This window comes from Daphnia pulex, chromosome 11, assembly GCF_021134715.1.
Source record: "Daphnia pulex isolate KAP4 chromosome 11, ASM2113471v1".
Lineage (NCBI taxonomy): Eukaryota > Metazoa > Arthropoda > Branchiopoda > Diplostraca > Daphniidae > Daphnia > Daphnia pulex.
The window spans coordinates 6286571-6300961 of record NC_060027.1 but is presented as its reverse complement, the minus strand read 5'-3'; the positions used below and the strand labels follow the sequence as shown (position 1 = coordinate 6300961).

The 14391-nt window shown below is 36.4% G+C and overlaps 3 protein-coding genes and 1 long non-coding RNA gene across 4 annotated transcripts; all 4 read right to left on the bottom strand.

The window, feature by feature from the left end:
• Nucleotides 1-1468: 1468 nt before the first annotated feature.
• Nucleotides 1469-1797, bottom strand: LOC124207604. The gene is made up of 2 exons (XR_006880059.1): nucleotides 1624-1797; nucleotides 1469-1551 (listed from the first exon to the last, which is right to left on the bottom strand). It is a non-coding gene; the product is annotated as an uncharacterized LOC124207604 (long non-coding RNA).
• A 1544-nt stretch (nucleotides 1798-3341) lies between these two features.
• LOC124207666 lies at nucleotides 3342-4255 on the bottom strand. The gene is made up of 3 exons (XM_046605234.1): nucleotides 3925-4255; nucleotides 3474-3868; nucleotides 3342-3395 (listed from the first exon to the last, which is right to left on the bottom strand). The coding sequence occupies exons 1-3, from the start codon at nucleotides 4085-4087 to the stop codon at nucleotides 3342-3344; spliced, it is 612 nt and encodes a 203-aa protein (XP_046461190.1). The 5' UTR covers nucleotides 4088-4255.
• A 4360-nt stretch (nucleotides 4256-8615) lies between these two features.
• LOC124208334 (importin-9-like) lies at nucleotides 8616-10853 on the bottom strand. Its single transcript, XM_046606121.1, has 8 exons — nucleotides 10469-10853; nucleotides 10174-10406; nucleotides 10042-10092; nucleotides 9777-9984; nucleotides 9548-9717; nucleotides 9235-9485; nucleotides 8914-9163; nucleotides 8616-8855 (listed from the first exon to the last, which is right to left on the bottom strand). The coding sequence occupies exons 2-6, from the start codon at nucleotides 10270-10272 to the stop codon at nucleotides 9384-9386; spliced, it is 630 nt and encodes a 209-aa protein (XP_046462077.1). The 5' UTR covers nucleotides 10273-10406; nucleotides 10469-10853; the 3' UTR covers nucleotides 8616-8855; nucleotides 8914-9163; nucleotides 9235-9383.
• An 85-nt stretch (nucleotides 10854-10938) lies between these two features.
• Nucleotides 10939-13111, bottom strand: LOC124207665. Its single transcript, XM_046605232.1, has 8 exons — nucleotides 13107-13111; nucleotides 12939-13059; nucleotides 12558-12885; nucleotides 12157-12486; nucleotides 11890-12063; nucleotides 11555-11829; nucleotides 11314-11488; nucleotides 10939-11245 (listed from the first exon to the last, which is right to left on the bottom strand). Exons 1-8 carry the CDS (start codon nucleotides 13109-13111, stop codon nucleotides 10992-10994), a joined length of 1662 nt encoding a protein of 553 aa, XP_046461188.1. The 3' UTR covers nucleotides 10939-10991.
• Between the last annotated feature and the right edge of the window lie 1280 nt (nucleotides 13112-14391).

Here is a 14391-nt window from a genome sequence, read left to right as displayed (position 1 = left end):
TCATAATCAATATATTCATTGACTGGTTACTGATTTCTTGTTTGAAATAGGTATCCTTGTTTTTCTTTGATTCAGTACATTGTCTAAAGCTTTTTTTTCTTCAAAACACACGTTATGCCTTGTTGTACAAATGTGATCAGAATGAATTTAACCTAATTCGGGTAATGATCAGATACAGGAGTCGAATGCTGTATTGTTTTGGGTGAGAGCTACCTGAAGAGCCACAAAATGAAAGAAAGACGTTAACATTAGAGAAATCAGACTGTGTTTTCTTTTCTGGAAAATGTGGTCAATTTTTTCTATCATTAAAAGGTGATAAAAGTCATAACCCAAAATACAAATAATAATTTATTCAATTACCACTGAAATCTGAAATTTCTTTGTTTTAATAATTCTAATGATTCCAGTGACTTACTATTGTTTAAAATCCTTCACTTTGGCATTAGAATCTTTTTTAAAAATTCAGGTGTCACTTACACGGAAGACGTAAGGTAAAATCTACTGCACTCCGGAGTCCGGAGCGCTCTAGTGTCAAAAGTGGCTATTGCACTCCGGAGTCGGGAGTCCTCTAGCGTCAAAAGTGGTTATTGCACTCCGGAAAGGAAATGAGTCACCCTCTGTCGCCCCCTTACTTGCCTGAAGGTCGAGCCGGAGTTCTCAGAATGTGGCTTCGAGGGGTTCTTTGTGACCTTTAAACGCATTGACCAGCAACTCAATATTTCTGCTGATTGACACGTAACGTGTGATTCAGCTGATTTCACGCTATAAACCATGCAATGCTCGTGTCTCTTATTCCAATAAACTAACAGCTAAACACGTCTTTCATATCTTGAAACAAAACAATACAAAACTTAACATGCAGATGCAGTTTACTTTATTATAGTGAGAATATCAAAAGACATTTCAACTGAATTGTGAGTGCGAAAAAATACTTGGTATTTTCGTGTTCAGTTTCACTCGGTGCTTTGTCATCACATGAATGAACTGACAATGAAAAAGTAATTGATTTAAAAGGGGAAAGAATTGGCACATGGTGCGGCGTCAATCAAAGATCCTTTAAGAGCGGAATATGGAAGCGCCTTGTCCTTTGATGATGGGTTGCTTTGGGTACCAACGCCGCGGAAATAATCATAAACAAAGTTAACCACTGCTCTTTTTGGCTAACCAATGTCGTTGCTAAAATCACTTGCCTTAAATCAGACTTTTGATAGTAATTCTGAGATTGTAAGGGTTTATTAAGCAGTTAATGACAGAAAATGTATATCTGCGTCGTGGTCATTGTGAGTCAATTAGTAGTTACAACAATGACCGAAGAAATCAAATCGCACTTGACGAAAAGTTTAAGTTTAAAATAATTCAATACACGTGCCCTCATTTTGGTACTCACAAATCACGATCAGTAAAGGGTTCACGACTGAACTAAAATGTGATGCCAAACAATTGTCCAGTGCAGATTAGATTTGTTTTAAATCCAGTTAGTGAAAAGTTTGAGATCAAGGTCTTGGAGTTGGAGCATAAAGACCACCCTGTTTCTGCGGAACATGTCAAGACCTATGCAAGAAAAAGGTAGGATTTACTTTTACATTGGTTCCCAAATTTCATTAATGTGCTAGAACTATTTACTTTACATTCCGTGTGATGTAATAAGGTTTTGTTGTATGTTCGATTGGTTAAATGATTGGATCTCATGTTATATTTCCTGGAATGACCTTGTTGCACGTTATTACAGGCATATGAATGACGAGGCCCTTAGTTTCGCCAACGGTGCGCTTTCTGCCGGCGCTCAACCGACTAAAATTCGCATTAAATGGTGGACTCTAGCTAAGTTAACAATACTAACCAAGTTCCATCTTTTATACAATTATACTGGCTATTTGTGTTTATTAGTGAAATTAAAATATATTTGATTGTTATTATAATTACATTGCAAATTTATTTCTTACCTTTAATTGAATATTTAATGAATTCAAAACCATTGTAAAGTCAAAACACAGAATCATTCGTTATTTGTTTGCCATTCGTCGCCATAAATTTCCGGAGTGCAATAGCCACTTTTGACGCTAGAGGACTCCGGACTCCGGAGTGCAATAGCCACTTTTGACACTAGAGCGCTCCGGACCCCGGAGTGCAATCAAGACGTAATGTTTAGTTGTTTACTTTGTCTTGTCGTCTGCTATAAATAATGATTAATGTAATAGACCACGAAAGGATGCTGAGTTGCCAGGTCTGGAAAAGGTCGAAAATCTCATTTGTGGTAAACTTGCCTGAAATTAGCACAGGCCTCTTATGTAGCTTCATTTTCAATTAAATCGTAGTAAGTCAAAGAACGAGTTTTTCCCATGTTTTAAATTTTTACATGAATCTAACTCATGTTTCATGTATGCTTCCAAATAATGAGAAATAACCAGGTAAAAATAAAAAATTGGTAATTTCTTTTCAGTTATTAAATGTGTGTTAGGGATGAAATTGAACAATTGATCTCTTTTATTTATTTCTTACAAAATTTTCTTCTCTTACGAAAGAATCACATGATAATGTGGAATTTTACAGAAAAGAAATTACACAGAGTTACGTTTTTTGGGGGGCTGCTCGTGTTGCGCATCGTACTCAATAAGAGCTTTATTCAACTGCACCATCCGTTGGTCGATAGCCATGATCGTTTCCTTGTCAGCTTTAGTTATTGCTGCATCATCGTCATCAACTTGGTTTTCAGTTGCCGCTGCACACGTGGACTTAGTTACGGACTGGCTGTACTCGTACCCAATAAATCTCCGAGCTTTTTGAATAACTTCGGTCATCGTTGACATAGGCAGGGAGGGTCGCTTGTGAATTGCCAGTACGCTATTAATGACAACTAGAGGTAGGATAAAGTTAAGAGATTAATAACTATTTTTCACTTAATCTTTATTATATGATAACCTCCAAAAACTGCATTCAAATTTATCAAGTGGCCAAATGCAAATCTTAAATCTTTGCCTCGTTTCTTCCATTGGATCTTAGAGCAAAGAGATCTACTGAAAACCGCTAGTAAGACTGCTTTGGCGATTTGGTTTTTCGACCCCAATGTTCTCAGATTATGAATCTGAACAGCACACTACAAGAAAATGATGTTTGACACCAATATAAGTTTTACATTTTACTAATAGTACATACCAGAGAGATGGAAAGCTCCATGTCACATAGAGCAGCGTTGAGAACAGCTACTTCCTCTGGAAGTAGGATTGGCAAGGAAAGCTGTGACTTTACTACTTCTTTGAAGTGTTCCATGTTATCCTTCATCACAGTTTCGCACGATGCCCTTTCATTTCGCATTGATTTCAGTACATCCAAAATTGAACTTATTAAAGCCTGTAGGACTTTTTGTTGATAACGAGATTCTGCTTCTCCATTTTCCTCTATTAAACAAAATAGAAAATATTAGAAAATTAAATAAATTAAAAATATAACGTTGAAATATTGGAAGTACCTGTTGCAGAGGCTTCCTTCATTGATAACTTAATAGGTGACAATTGATGATCATAATCCTCCTCGGGGGTAGAATTAGGAGAATCTGGAACACTTTTCTTACCTAATTCAGCAGTGCCATAAATTCGCTTCGCTACCTTCGATGATCCTGCCTTTGGATGCGATTCAGCTTGACCTTCCCATTCCGATTCTTCGTCACCTGACAAATTTACTAGCTGTGATATACCAGGATGGTTTTCATAATTTTTTTCTTCGGAAGATGGGCGTTTATTTGATAACCGTCTTGAGTTAGATATCTCGTCTTCTAGTCTCGTCGATATCCGTCGTCTCGTATTAGATATCTCGTCTTGTTCTACTTGGACTTGAGCGCCTTCCATCTGTCTTATGGCGTCGAAATTTGGCACTGATGAAAGAAAAAAACTAAAAAAAGCACGAAAAAGATTTTGAAAAATGAATTACCTGGGCCGGTTTCCGTTAACAAATCGACTACGTCGTATTCCACATAGGAAGTTTCAGGAAAACGCCTTTTTTTAAAACTTATGTCTCCCCAATTCCATGGTTTTACACCGTTTACATTAAATCCAGGCGAGGGATATAAAAAGTATGCAAGGTTGACGTCCATCCAGGTTTCTGGAACTTTGTAAACAAACGTCTGCACGCCTCCATCTGCATCAGGTTCTGTTGTAAGAACAACGTGATAATTTAATGGCGCTTGAAGAGCACTGGCAGGAGTACCAATATCACTATATATCCCCTTCCAGTTCGGATAGCAAACAACTACCAGCTCAAATTAAAATGTAATTACTTGTTCTTCTGAGGGATAACACGTTCCACTCTTTGTTGTTTGATATGCCATTTTCGTCCGTTCCTTAACCTTTTACGAAATGAAACATAAATAACTAACAGAACAACAATTAAAACATCAATCCAATTTATTCCTATAATAAAAACTCAAAAACTAGAGAAATTTCAAGAACTTACTTTAAAGTTGATTTGTGATCCCTTAGGTTGAATGAACGAAATGAACGAAGTAGTGAAGTTAGGTAATGAGCAGGACTATTATGCATGCGGGTGTGTAATAAACTAATCCTGTAACGGTAGGCCTTCATTCATTAATTGTAGATTTATAGGTATTTTTTGGCATGCGGGCACAATCGAGCGCCAGATGGTGTCGTTGTATCCTCCCTCTTCTTATAATTGCTCTGATCAACCGTGATCAGAAAGGATTATAAGTTACAAGGATTTACAAGTTTACAGGCCTTAAACATTCAGTAGGCCTTGCTCAAACGTAATCTGTAATACACACTGGCCTAAACATATATTAGCTACAATGTTCACCGACGAAGAAATAAAAAAAGTTCTTTTATATTGTGAATTTTCGGTACGAAAGAGAAAACGTACGTTGGAAGAGTTGCAACCAACATACGCATCAGTTTTGCGAAGAAAAGCTTTGCGAGTTATTGAAGATTGGTGTACACAAGGCGTTCCAACAAGAATATGGAACAATGTTAAAAGCGATCCGAATCTTGTACTGAGGTTTAATTTGAAACCAATGGAAGAAATGAAATCCAAATTTCAGCGTGATGTGGTAACAAATCATATGAATCATAATAACAGTTCGATAAATATAATTGTATAAAATTTGTTTTTATTAAACAGAAAGCTTCAAATGATAATCAAGAAAACGCATCGATTATTGATGAAAAATCACTTGTAGAGGAAAATGATGACTCAGTTGATCATCAGTCGAAGGATACAACAATAAATGAGTTTAAGGAGATGGAAACTGTCATATTTGAGAACGAAGCCCAATTACTGGAACAGAATGAACAGCCTGGAAATGGGCAAATGACTTTAAATAAAGATTTTACGGCATTTTGCAGCTTACACAAATCAAAAACAAAAACACCTAACGTATCTACTCAAATTACTGAAGCTGTATGAGCCTATTCCACATTATTCTTTGTTACCAAGCACTGGACAAGAATTTATGCATGTGGATGGAAGCGATTGGCCCACTTCAACAAATAATGCACAAAAATCAAGACAGTTGCCATCTGCTGTATCAATATATAATGGAAAATATGTACATTTTGGCTTAGAAAATGCCTTAAGTGGAAATTCTGCTAGACTAATCCATCGCGACGCAGATTTGATGCAATTTGTTGATTTGTACTATACAAATGCAAGTATTCTTCCAAAAAAATTGTGGAAAAGAGTAAATATTATATTTATATCCTTTACCTTACAGTGCATATAATTTCCTCAATCTTTACATAGATTGAAGCATTTGACGTTTACTCAATTACGGAGAAAGCTAAAGCCACTCTACGAGGAGAAAAAATTGTAGTTCCTGAATTGTGTTTGGAGAAAACCCCTCATTTCAACATAGATATCAACATCGACGAAGCCAAGCTAAACGAAGACGAAAATGCTCCTACGATAACACCTATTCTTGGAAGAATTCACTCAATTCAGTCGGATGCAAAAAGTCTTGACAACATCACTCTTTTGGAGACTTCAGTTTTCATCATCGGTTTTTATGTTGGAAAGGGTAAGCCTACCGATATTCACAGATTTCTTCAAGACCTTATTCGGGAACTTTCTCACCTTTCCCCTTCAAATGAAAACATTGCCGACATAAATGAGCGTTGCTGCACAGCTTCACTTCGTTGTGTCATTGCTGATGGTCCAATGAGATCTTTTCTTAAAAGAAATAAAGGCCATTCCGGTTATTGGTGTTGTGACCGTTGTATTCAGAAAGGTGAATGGTTATTCGAACTATCTTACTACGAAATGTTAATGCCCCTGCTAGAACCGATGCAGATTTCTTGACTTATCATGTCAACGATTATTCTATTGATGAACACTTGAAAGACCCAAACGATGTTAGTCCTTTCCTCAATGTAAATTTGCCAATGGTATTAGGCTTTGTCATTGATCCTATGCATACTGTTATCGAGGGTGCCTTTGGCCGACGTTTAGAGGGATTTGTATTCGTGCCAGCCGAGGGCAAACTTACAAGCACACAGATAGCTGAAGCCAACAAACGAATCAAGTTCTTTCACTTCTCGGATACGGATTTGACCATTTTGTTGACAAGCTGGAAAAATGCAAGAACTATAAGATTCATGTATGTATGTATGTATATTAAAATTTCTATACCGCATTTTCTCATATACTAAAATACGTTCAAATGACGGTTATACAAGGGGAGCTATGAATCAGTGACGTGCAGTTAAAGCAGGATATGACAAAGTGAAACGTAACATTCTTTATTATCTATTATTTCCTCTCTTCAAAGGAATTCTCAGTGAAAATGACCTCGAACATATTATGTTGTTACAATATGGCATGATGTTATCTGGGTCTTTCAATGGAGAACCCGTTCCTAAAAAAAGAATTTTAAAGGCCAAAAACATCTGAGATAGATATTCTGTGGAGCTGTCTGAGAGAGAAATACCTTGTCGATTTGTCAGCCATCAAGTTTCTCATTTGTGGCAGGATTCAGAAAACTTTCAATGCGGGATTGAAACTCTGGGTGCATTTCCTTTCGAGAGTTTCCAAGTTTTCTTTCGAAGATGTATAAGAAGTGGAAATCTCCAAGCTGAACAGATACGTAACAGATGTGTTGAAAAGTCTAAGTACCAACTCCCGACAACTTTATGTGGAACTATTATTGAGATTAAAGTACAATAAGTGCTGGAAGGAATAAAAAATAACAACAGGGTACTTAAATATTGTAATAAGGGAGGTCGATGGCCTAAAAAATTTATTTTCAATAACTTTATCTTGACTAATTTATTCCCCAATAATATTTTCCTCGATAACCAAAAATCTGCCTTCGTTTGTGTTGACATTCTTGCGTGTAGTGGTATGAAATTAGTTAAAATTGTTGCACGTAAATTTGTATCTCTTGAAAATGCCCATGTTCAGCCATATCGATCGTCAGATCACAACATATTTTCTTCTCATACCCTCAGTGCGCCTACATTTTTCCGCTATCCTTCACAAGTATTTTGTAAAATGATGGCTCTTCCTCTTAATCCAACTCCACCAATATCTTTTGAAAATGAGGAATTACGTTGGTATTTAGTTCCTCTGTTGCATACATCTGATAATTTCAACTAAATACAACTTTGAAAATTGCCATCGAAATGTCAGCGGTACTTTTATTTTGTAATCAGCCAGGTCTTTTGTCATCTGAAGTTCTATCGGTTAAAGAGTTGGATCATGAATAAAAAGGTCAAAGGATCAAGCCCCGGATAAGACAAATCTTTATTGTTCGTATATTCAAATATATGTGATATAAAATTTATGAAAATATTTCTGATGAAAATTTTAAATCGGAGAATTGACTTTAAAAAAATCAATTTATAATGAAGAAAGCTAATGATTCTTGACTGCATTTATCATTTCCATATATTTTGCATTTATTTTGAAAATAACAAACTCAAATTCCCAAACTTCGGCTGGAAAACATAAAATTCAGAAAAACTCTAATACAACTCTATTTTTATGCGTTGACTTTGAGTGGGCTGAAACGGAATAGTCCCCAGACGCTTCTCGGGGCATATATGTGTTTGACAAAGGTGTTACACCCACTGGTTTGCGTGATAGGGCGGGTTTTTAACCGGTTTTTAACACTCTCGTTTTTTTTTGGGGGGGGGGGAGGGGTATTGTATTTGTTATGGTGTGTTACACTAGTTTAGGACTGCATTTTCACCCCTGTTTCTATCTAGTGTGTTTTCTAGTTTTTTTCCCAATTTTCATGCAAATTATCCTTACTAAAGTATAGTTTCTTCCCGACAAATATTTTTCCGTTGTGATTCAAAAAAAATTTCCGTATTTTATGGTACGAATACTTGAAAATTCCATTTTATGGTTTCAATGAGAAAACCGTTTAATGTTCATATTAATTGTACTAGTTTGTGTTTTTAAACGTAAATTCCTGTGGTTATTTAACGAAAATAATTTTTATTACGTTAAATATGCATTTTTGGGACGCAGTTTTTATGATTCGCTTATTTGTTATTTTTAATTTCTATTTTTTAAGAAACATACATGCAACATATATGCAAGACTATTTTTTAATAAAACATATGAATTAATTTCACGATTAAATTTTATAAATTATGAACAAACATAAATTCAGTTCCAAATATGTATTCAAACAAAAGAAATACAGTAGGACATCATTTATAGTTTAATTTAGTCCAAACGTCTTCAAGGATTGTTCTGCCATTCTCGTTGGCAAACAACAACTGCCGCAGAAGATGTTCCACAAACGAAGTCACTGGGCAGGACCTAGTGAAAAGTTGGTGGTGAATGTGGATTGAGGCATACTTTAAGAGCTTCGTTGTTGTGGGGATTTATGCAAAAGGGTGACGCTGAAAAGGATAGAGACGTTAATTCCGATTTTTTTTTTAAAGCCAAAGTTGTTCTCACCTGCCATGCGATTGTGCTGATCTAAACTACTCTGAAGAATTACAACTATATCCAACGGCAATTGGTTTTCCTTCTGCTGAGACTCGAGTAAATCTTTGACAACGCCGAGTGAAAGTAAAGCCGCTTCAACCACTTTCCACCAAAAGCTACTATTGCCTTGAGTGTGCATGACTTCGGCTTCTTGCAAGTGACGTGTGACAGCCTCACACAAGCCAGAGCAAGCTTCATCCTCGAATTCTTGTCGTAGAGCCTGTTGAATGTAAAAAATGATAAATAACGATTGAATAAGTACACATATTTGAAGTTGATGAATGGTTTTACCAGAAGAAAATCTTGAGCAGCGAGCCGAACAGAATAGGAGAATGAATCTTCACTTTCATCTTCGACGAAGCGGTCTGGATTGCCAGCCCAAGTCGATATTTGCTCTTCCATTATTTGCATGAAGAGGATAATATAGTAAATAATTTGACTTATTCCATCGCGAACGGCACTGCGGAACCGTGGAGTCTCAACAGGGGCGTGGACGAACTCAAAGATACTGGAGACCACATTTTCGAAGCTGATAACCTCTCCTGATAGAATAATTGAAACACTTAACTAAAAACACAGAAAAAAAAATTAAATGTGTAATTACCGTCTGGGTCAACTTGCTCATGAGCTCATCTGATTCTTCCGTTTCGTTAACGACGCAAGCGACGTAGACATGAGCAGAATGAGTCAGTGTATTCCAAACAGTCGGCAAAATTTGCAAAAGCCAGCACTGCGACAACTGTTTAGGTACGTGCTTCACAAGGACAGTAAGCGCTGCATTTAACCAAGGGAATAAATAGACAACATAGATTAAAACTGTTTGAAATTATTACCTTTAACAATTGCTGTTTTAAGGCCAACATCACTTGCTGGGCCATCAGGCTCTTGGAGGTGTTTGACAAGAGCTTCAGTGAATGGTAGAAGGAATGGTCCAAGAAGTTCTTTTACTAGACCTTTGTTGTATTCACCAGCTGAACAGACTGATTCAGTTAGGTTAGTAAAGATTTGAATAGCTTGTGAGCGCATCCTCACATTGTATCTCTGTAACAATAAATTCTGTGAACATATAAATTATAATGATTTATTCAAGGAACTTACACTACTATCTGAGAAAATCTTGTACACTTCAGGAAAGATCACTGGGACTACCTGATTCAAATGTAAAGAGAAAATAATAAATTCATGGAACAATGAAAATCTTGCTGCATGCTATTATTTAATATACCACACCTGTGGCATTTGTTTATCATCAACATTGTGAGTAACTTCAAGTAGCACACACATGGATCCTTGTAAACTTTCTTGACTGCCTTGAGTCAGGTACATCATCAGAGTAGTAAATAGATTTGGCCATTCTTCTGGCCAATCCCACTGGGCAATTGTTGAAATTGCATGAGCAGCTCCAGATCGAATTTTACTGGTGGAATCGAAGAAAATTATTTCAGTGAGATAAATTCCAAATCCTACGTGTAAATGATGGCATTAAACTAACTTAACGGGTGACAAATAATTTTGATTGAAATACCTTCGGTAACCTCCAGAGCTTGAACTTGACTTTCTCCAGCTTTTCTGACATCCTGATTAGCTGACAATATACTGCGTAAAGTTTCAAGCGTAAAGGTCACTATATTTGAAATACTTTCCACACCGGTGTCTGGCAAAACTCATTGGCCGGATCTTGGTGGCACAGCACCATTTGCTCGTGTGTACAAGGAAGCATCTTAGTCACTCGTTCCATACAAGGGTTGCAATCTTTAAAGCACTTCTTCGGACATTTTCCCAAGTCCATGACAATAATAGCGAGGGACCTATGACGTAAATTATAAACACTCGTCTTATTAACTAGTATAATTCTACTCTTTAAACACTGACAAAATCAAACAACGTAACACTTTTTCTTCATTCGTCTGTTCTTCACTCACTCAAGATGTTTTGAGTTTTGACCCGGTTGCCAGGTTTACCGAAAAAAGTTAACTCACAAAGAGCAAACATAGATTCAGTTTCAAATATGTATTGAAACAAAGAAACACAGTGGGACATAATTTGATTTAATTTAGTCCAAACGTCTTAAAGGATTTTGTAATTTTTGTAATCCGTGCATCTATTTTGGTGACAGTATCAGAGTCAAGCTGATCTTTGAGAGAACTCTCCCGCATTGGAACGGGGTCTTTACGCTGTTTGTTTCCCATTTTTGTATTGAAAGACCAGGCAACATTTCTGCGCCCATCTTGGATAACTTTGATCATCTTCAATGTTGTAATTGGGGTCTTCTCTGTTGATTCCATAATCAATTGAATTATTACTAATAAAAAAAATAAAAGATTATACTAAGATGTAGCACATTATTAGTCATAAAATTCTTAAACGAACCAGCTAAGACGGCAACGAGATTTATCATGTGCCCATAAGCTGGACGGGCATCATTAAGCCTAACTTTCCATGTAATTCCTATAGCCAACGTTCCGGACAAAATAGAACTCCACAACTTTTTGGAAACTCCGCTTTCTGTATTGTAAGTTCTTAAGCGTTGGACGAATACTCCAACCTATTAGATAAAACAAGATAAATGATAAATTTGAAGTGTGGAAATAATTGAAAAGGGAAAAAATACCATGCTGACGGAAAGCTCGACACTTCCAAGCGCCAAATCTAAGCCGACTAGTTCGGAATAATCGTTCAAAGGCAGAGTTACGGAATCAGTGAAAGTCTTGGTAAAGTTGACTAAATTCCCTTCACAAATAACGGCATTGCGTGTTTTTTCGGTTTGCAAACTATTTAACCCCTTTATAATCAGGTCTAATTTAGCAAACAGGAGTTTTTGGTAAGTTGTCAAGTTTCCGTCATCCAAACTCACCGACGGTTCTTTGGGTAAAGCCGAGGTTAAAGCTATATAACGAAAAAAAAATTATAAAAAGCAATATGGAATATTGAACAATAATTGCTTACTGTTAACATTCAAGTCCAATAGAATGTTATCACCTATATCCTCAAGATCACGATCGTTTAAATCAGCGAAATATGATGACATACCCGAGTCGCCTGAATTATTGATATGTGACAATGTTTTATGATTTGGCAGCAGATTTGAGACCCTCTTGTTCACCTTTGGATTTTTCTTGACTAAAAAATACAAATATGACAAGTATAATACAAGTATGATTAAAACACAGCCAACTAGAAGCAATCGAGGCATTCAAAAAAGGATTTAATTACCAATAAACTGAGAATCCTCGTTGTCTGCTTCTTCTGAGTCGCTACTATTAGCATTGAATGTCGCAGCCATTCGATTCTGAAAATTTTTGATCGGCATTATAGGAGTGGACGTGTTATCCAATCTCTTGCTCAAAGGTCCATGATTAGGAGAAGCTAAGTCAACTTCATAATGGTTTTTCCTCTTCTCCACTGGCTTTGGTGTTTCCTGGGCTGTTGGTTTTATGCTTCGGAGTATTCCCGAGTTGTAGTACTCTTTTAAATCATAATTGATTCCACCGGAGAGAGATTCAAATATGGACGAGATCTCATTTTTCGAATCTTCAAATGTATCTAGGTGAATATTGAAAAAAATAATTTTTTTTTAAATATCTCAAGCTAATAATATAAAATATAATTTTTACTTGGGAAGTCAACTTCTGTTAATAAGTCGGAAATTTGAAGCTCGGTCCAGCTGGATTCCGGAAACCTTCTTTTTTTCAATGTTATTAAACTCCAGTCCCAAAAATTGATTCCTCCAACCTTCAGATCCATTGGTGGATGTAGAAAAGTCGACTTGTCGTCGCTCATCCAGGTAGTGGGTATGGAAAAAAGACGGTCATGGGAACCACGAGCACTTGCTGTATGAATAGGACTGTTGACTATCAAAAAGAGTAGAGGGTCTTTGACATTCCCAGTGCCGTCTACGTTATGATATTTTCCTTCCCAGCGCACCATTTTTGAATTCTGCAACTACTTGTAAATTGATTGAATAATTCAGAAAATATCAAAGGGGAATTGCTTACCTTATAAATAGGATGATGATTGATACGCGGCCGGTTTACTGTAATTAATCTGTTCTGAGAAATGAGAGATTCTGAGAAAGTACTGAAGCCTAGTTGACATAGGCTAATAGCCCAGCTAGGCCTAATCACAACAAAATTTAGCAGGCGTATAAAAAAATTTAAAAATACCTCATAGAGGGTAGCACATTGTTACCATAATCAATTTGAGCAATCAATAGTAGCGGATAGAAGCATTATTCTTTATGTTTACAATTAATTACAAATATAGTTATCGGGCCTTATTTGACTTTTGACAATCAAGTAAATTCCAAACAGTTAAATTTGTAACCTTATATTACGGTGAATATTTGACAGATCTAGAAACATTCCGTATTGTTTCTACGTTATTCTCAGTTTATTTGGTATTAATTGTAAATAAATTTGTGTTACGAAATATATCTTTATTTTAACTTTTTATACGGTTACAGGTTATTTAGAAGTAAATTATAGCTAAACAAACAAGCTTCCACTGTGACAGGAACTTACTAACCGTTATAATTTGACTTAAGCTATAAATATGCCTCTTCCCTCTGGCAAGCTTCTTGATGAAGAGGTCAACGCAATTTTGATTGCTAGTGGAAATAATAAGCGTCATCGAAAACGGAAACTCAGTAGCTTGATGCCTAATTATGAAGCGAAAATTCGCAAGAGGGCAGAAAGTTTACTAGGCGAATGGCGTGAAAATGGCGTTTCTCAACTCGAATGGGAGTTACTTATGGTTGAATGCCCATCACTACTCAGTAGTTACAACATCTCTATTCGTGTCAACAACAATGAAGCCTGTGCAACACCATTAATTGAAACAGAAAATACCGAAGACGTTTTCCAGCTAGAGCCAATTTCGGACGATGAACTAATGGATTTTGATATGCCGCTTGGAGACGATGACGAAGAGCTGATTGCAATGCAAGAGAACACAGAAGAGAAATTGTCTTTGCTTACAATTCTTCGTCATTTTGCCGCATACACCAATCAAAAACACAGTCATTTGACATATTTATTAAAATTACTGAAATATTACAAACCACCAGCAAATTATGACTGTCTGCCACGTACTGGACAAGAACTGTTGAAAATTGATGGTCGGGACTGGATGAATGGCAGTAATAATACTAGAAGTTTGCCTAAACCTACGGAGTTGGAGGAAGGAGGAAAGTACATCCATTTTGGATTAGAAAGTGCCTTAAACTGTGATTCTCCGGGTGTTTTGCACAAGGACGCAAATCTCTTTCAGTTTGTCAGCATTTTCAGAGAAAATCCATCATTGTTACCGATTCCAGTCCGAGAAAAGGTATAAGCTAATATAAAAATCCATAAATACTGTAGACGTCTGATGAAATAGTCTACAAATACTTATATTTTAGATTGAATCATATGACGACGACCTGAAGCAACAAAAAGGACTAAATATTCT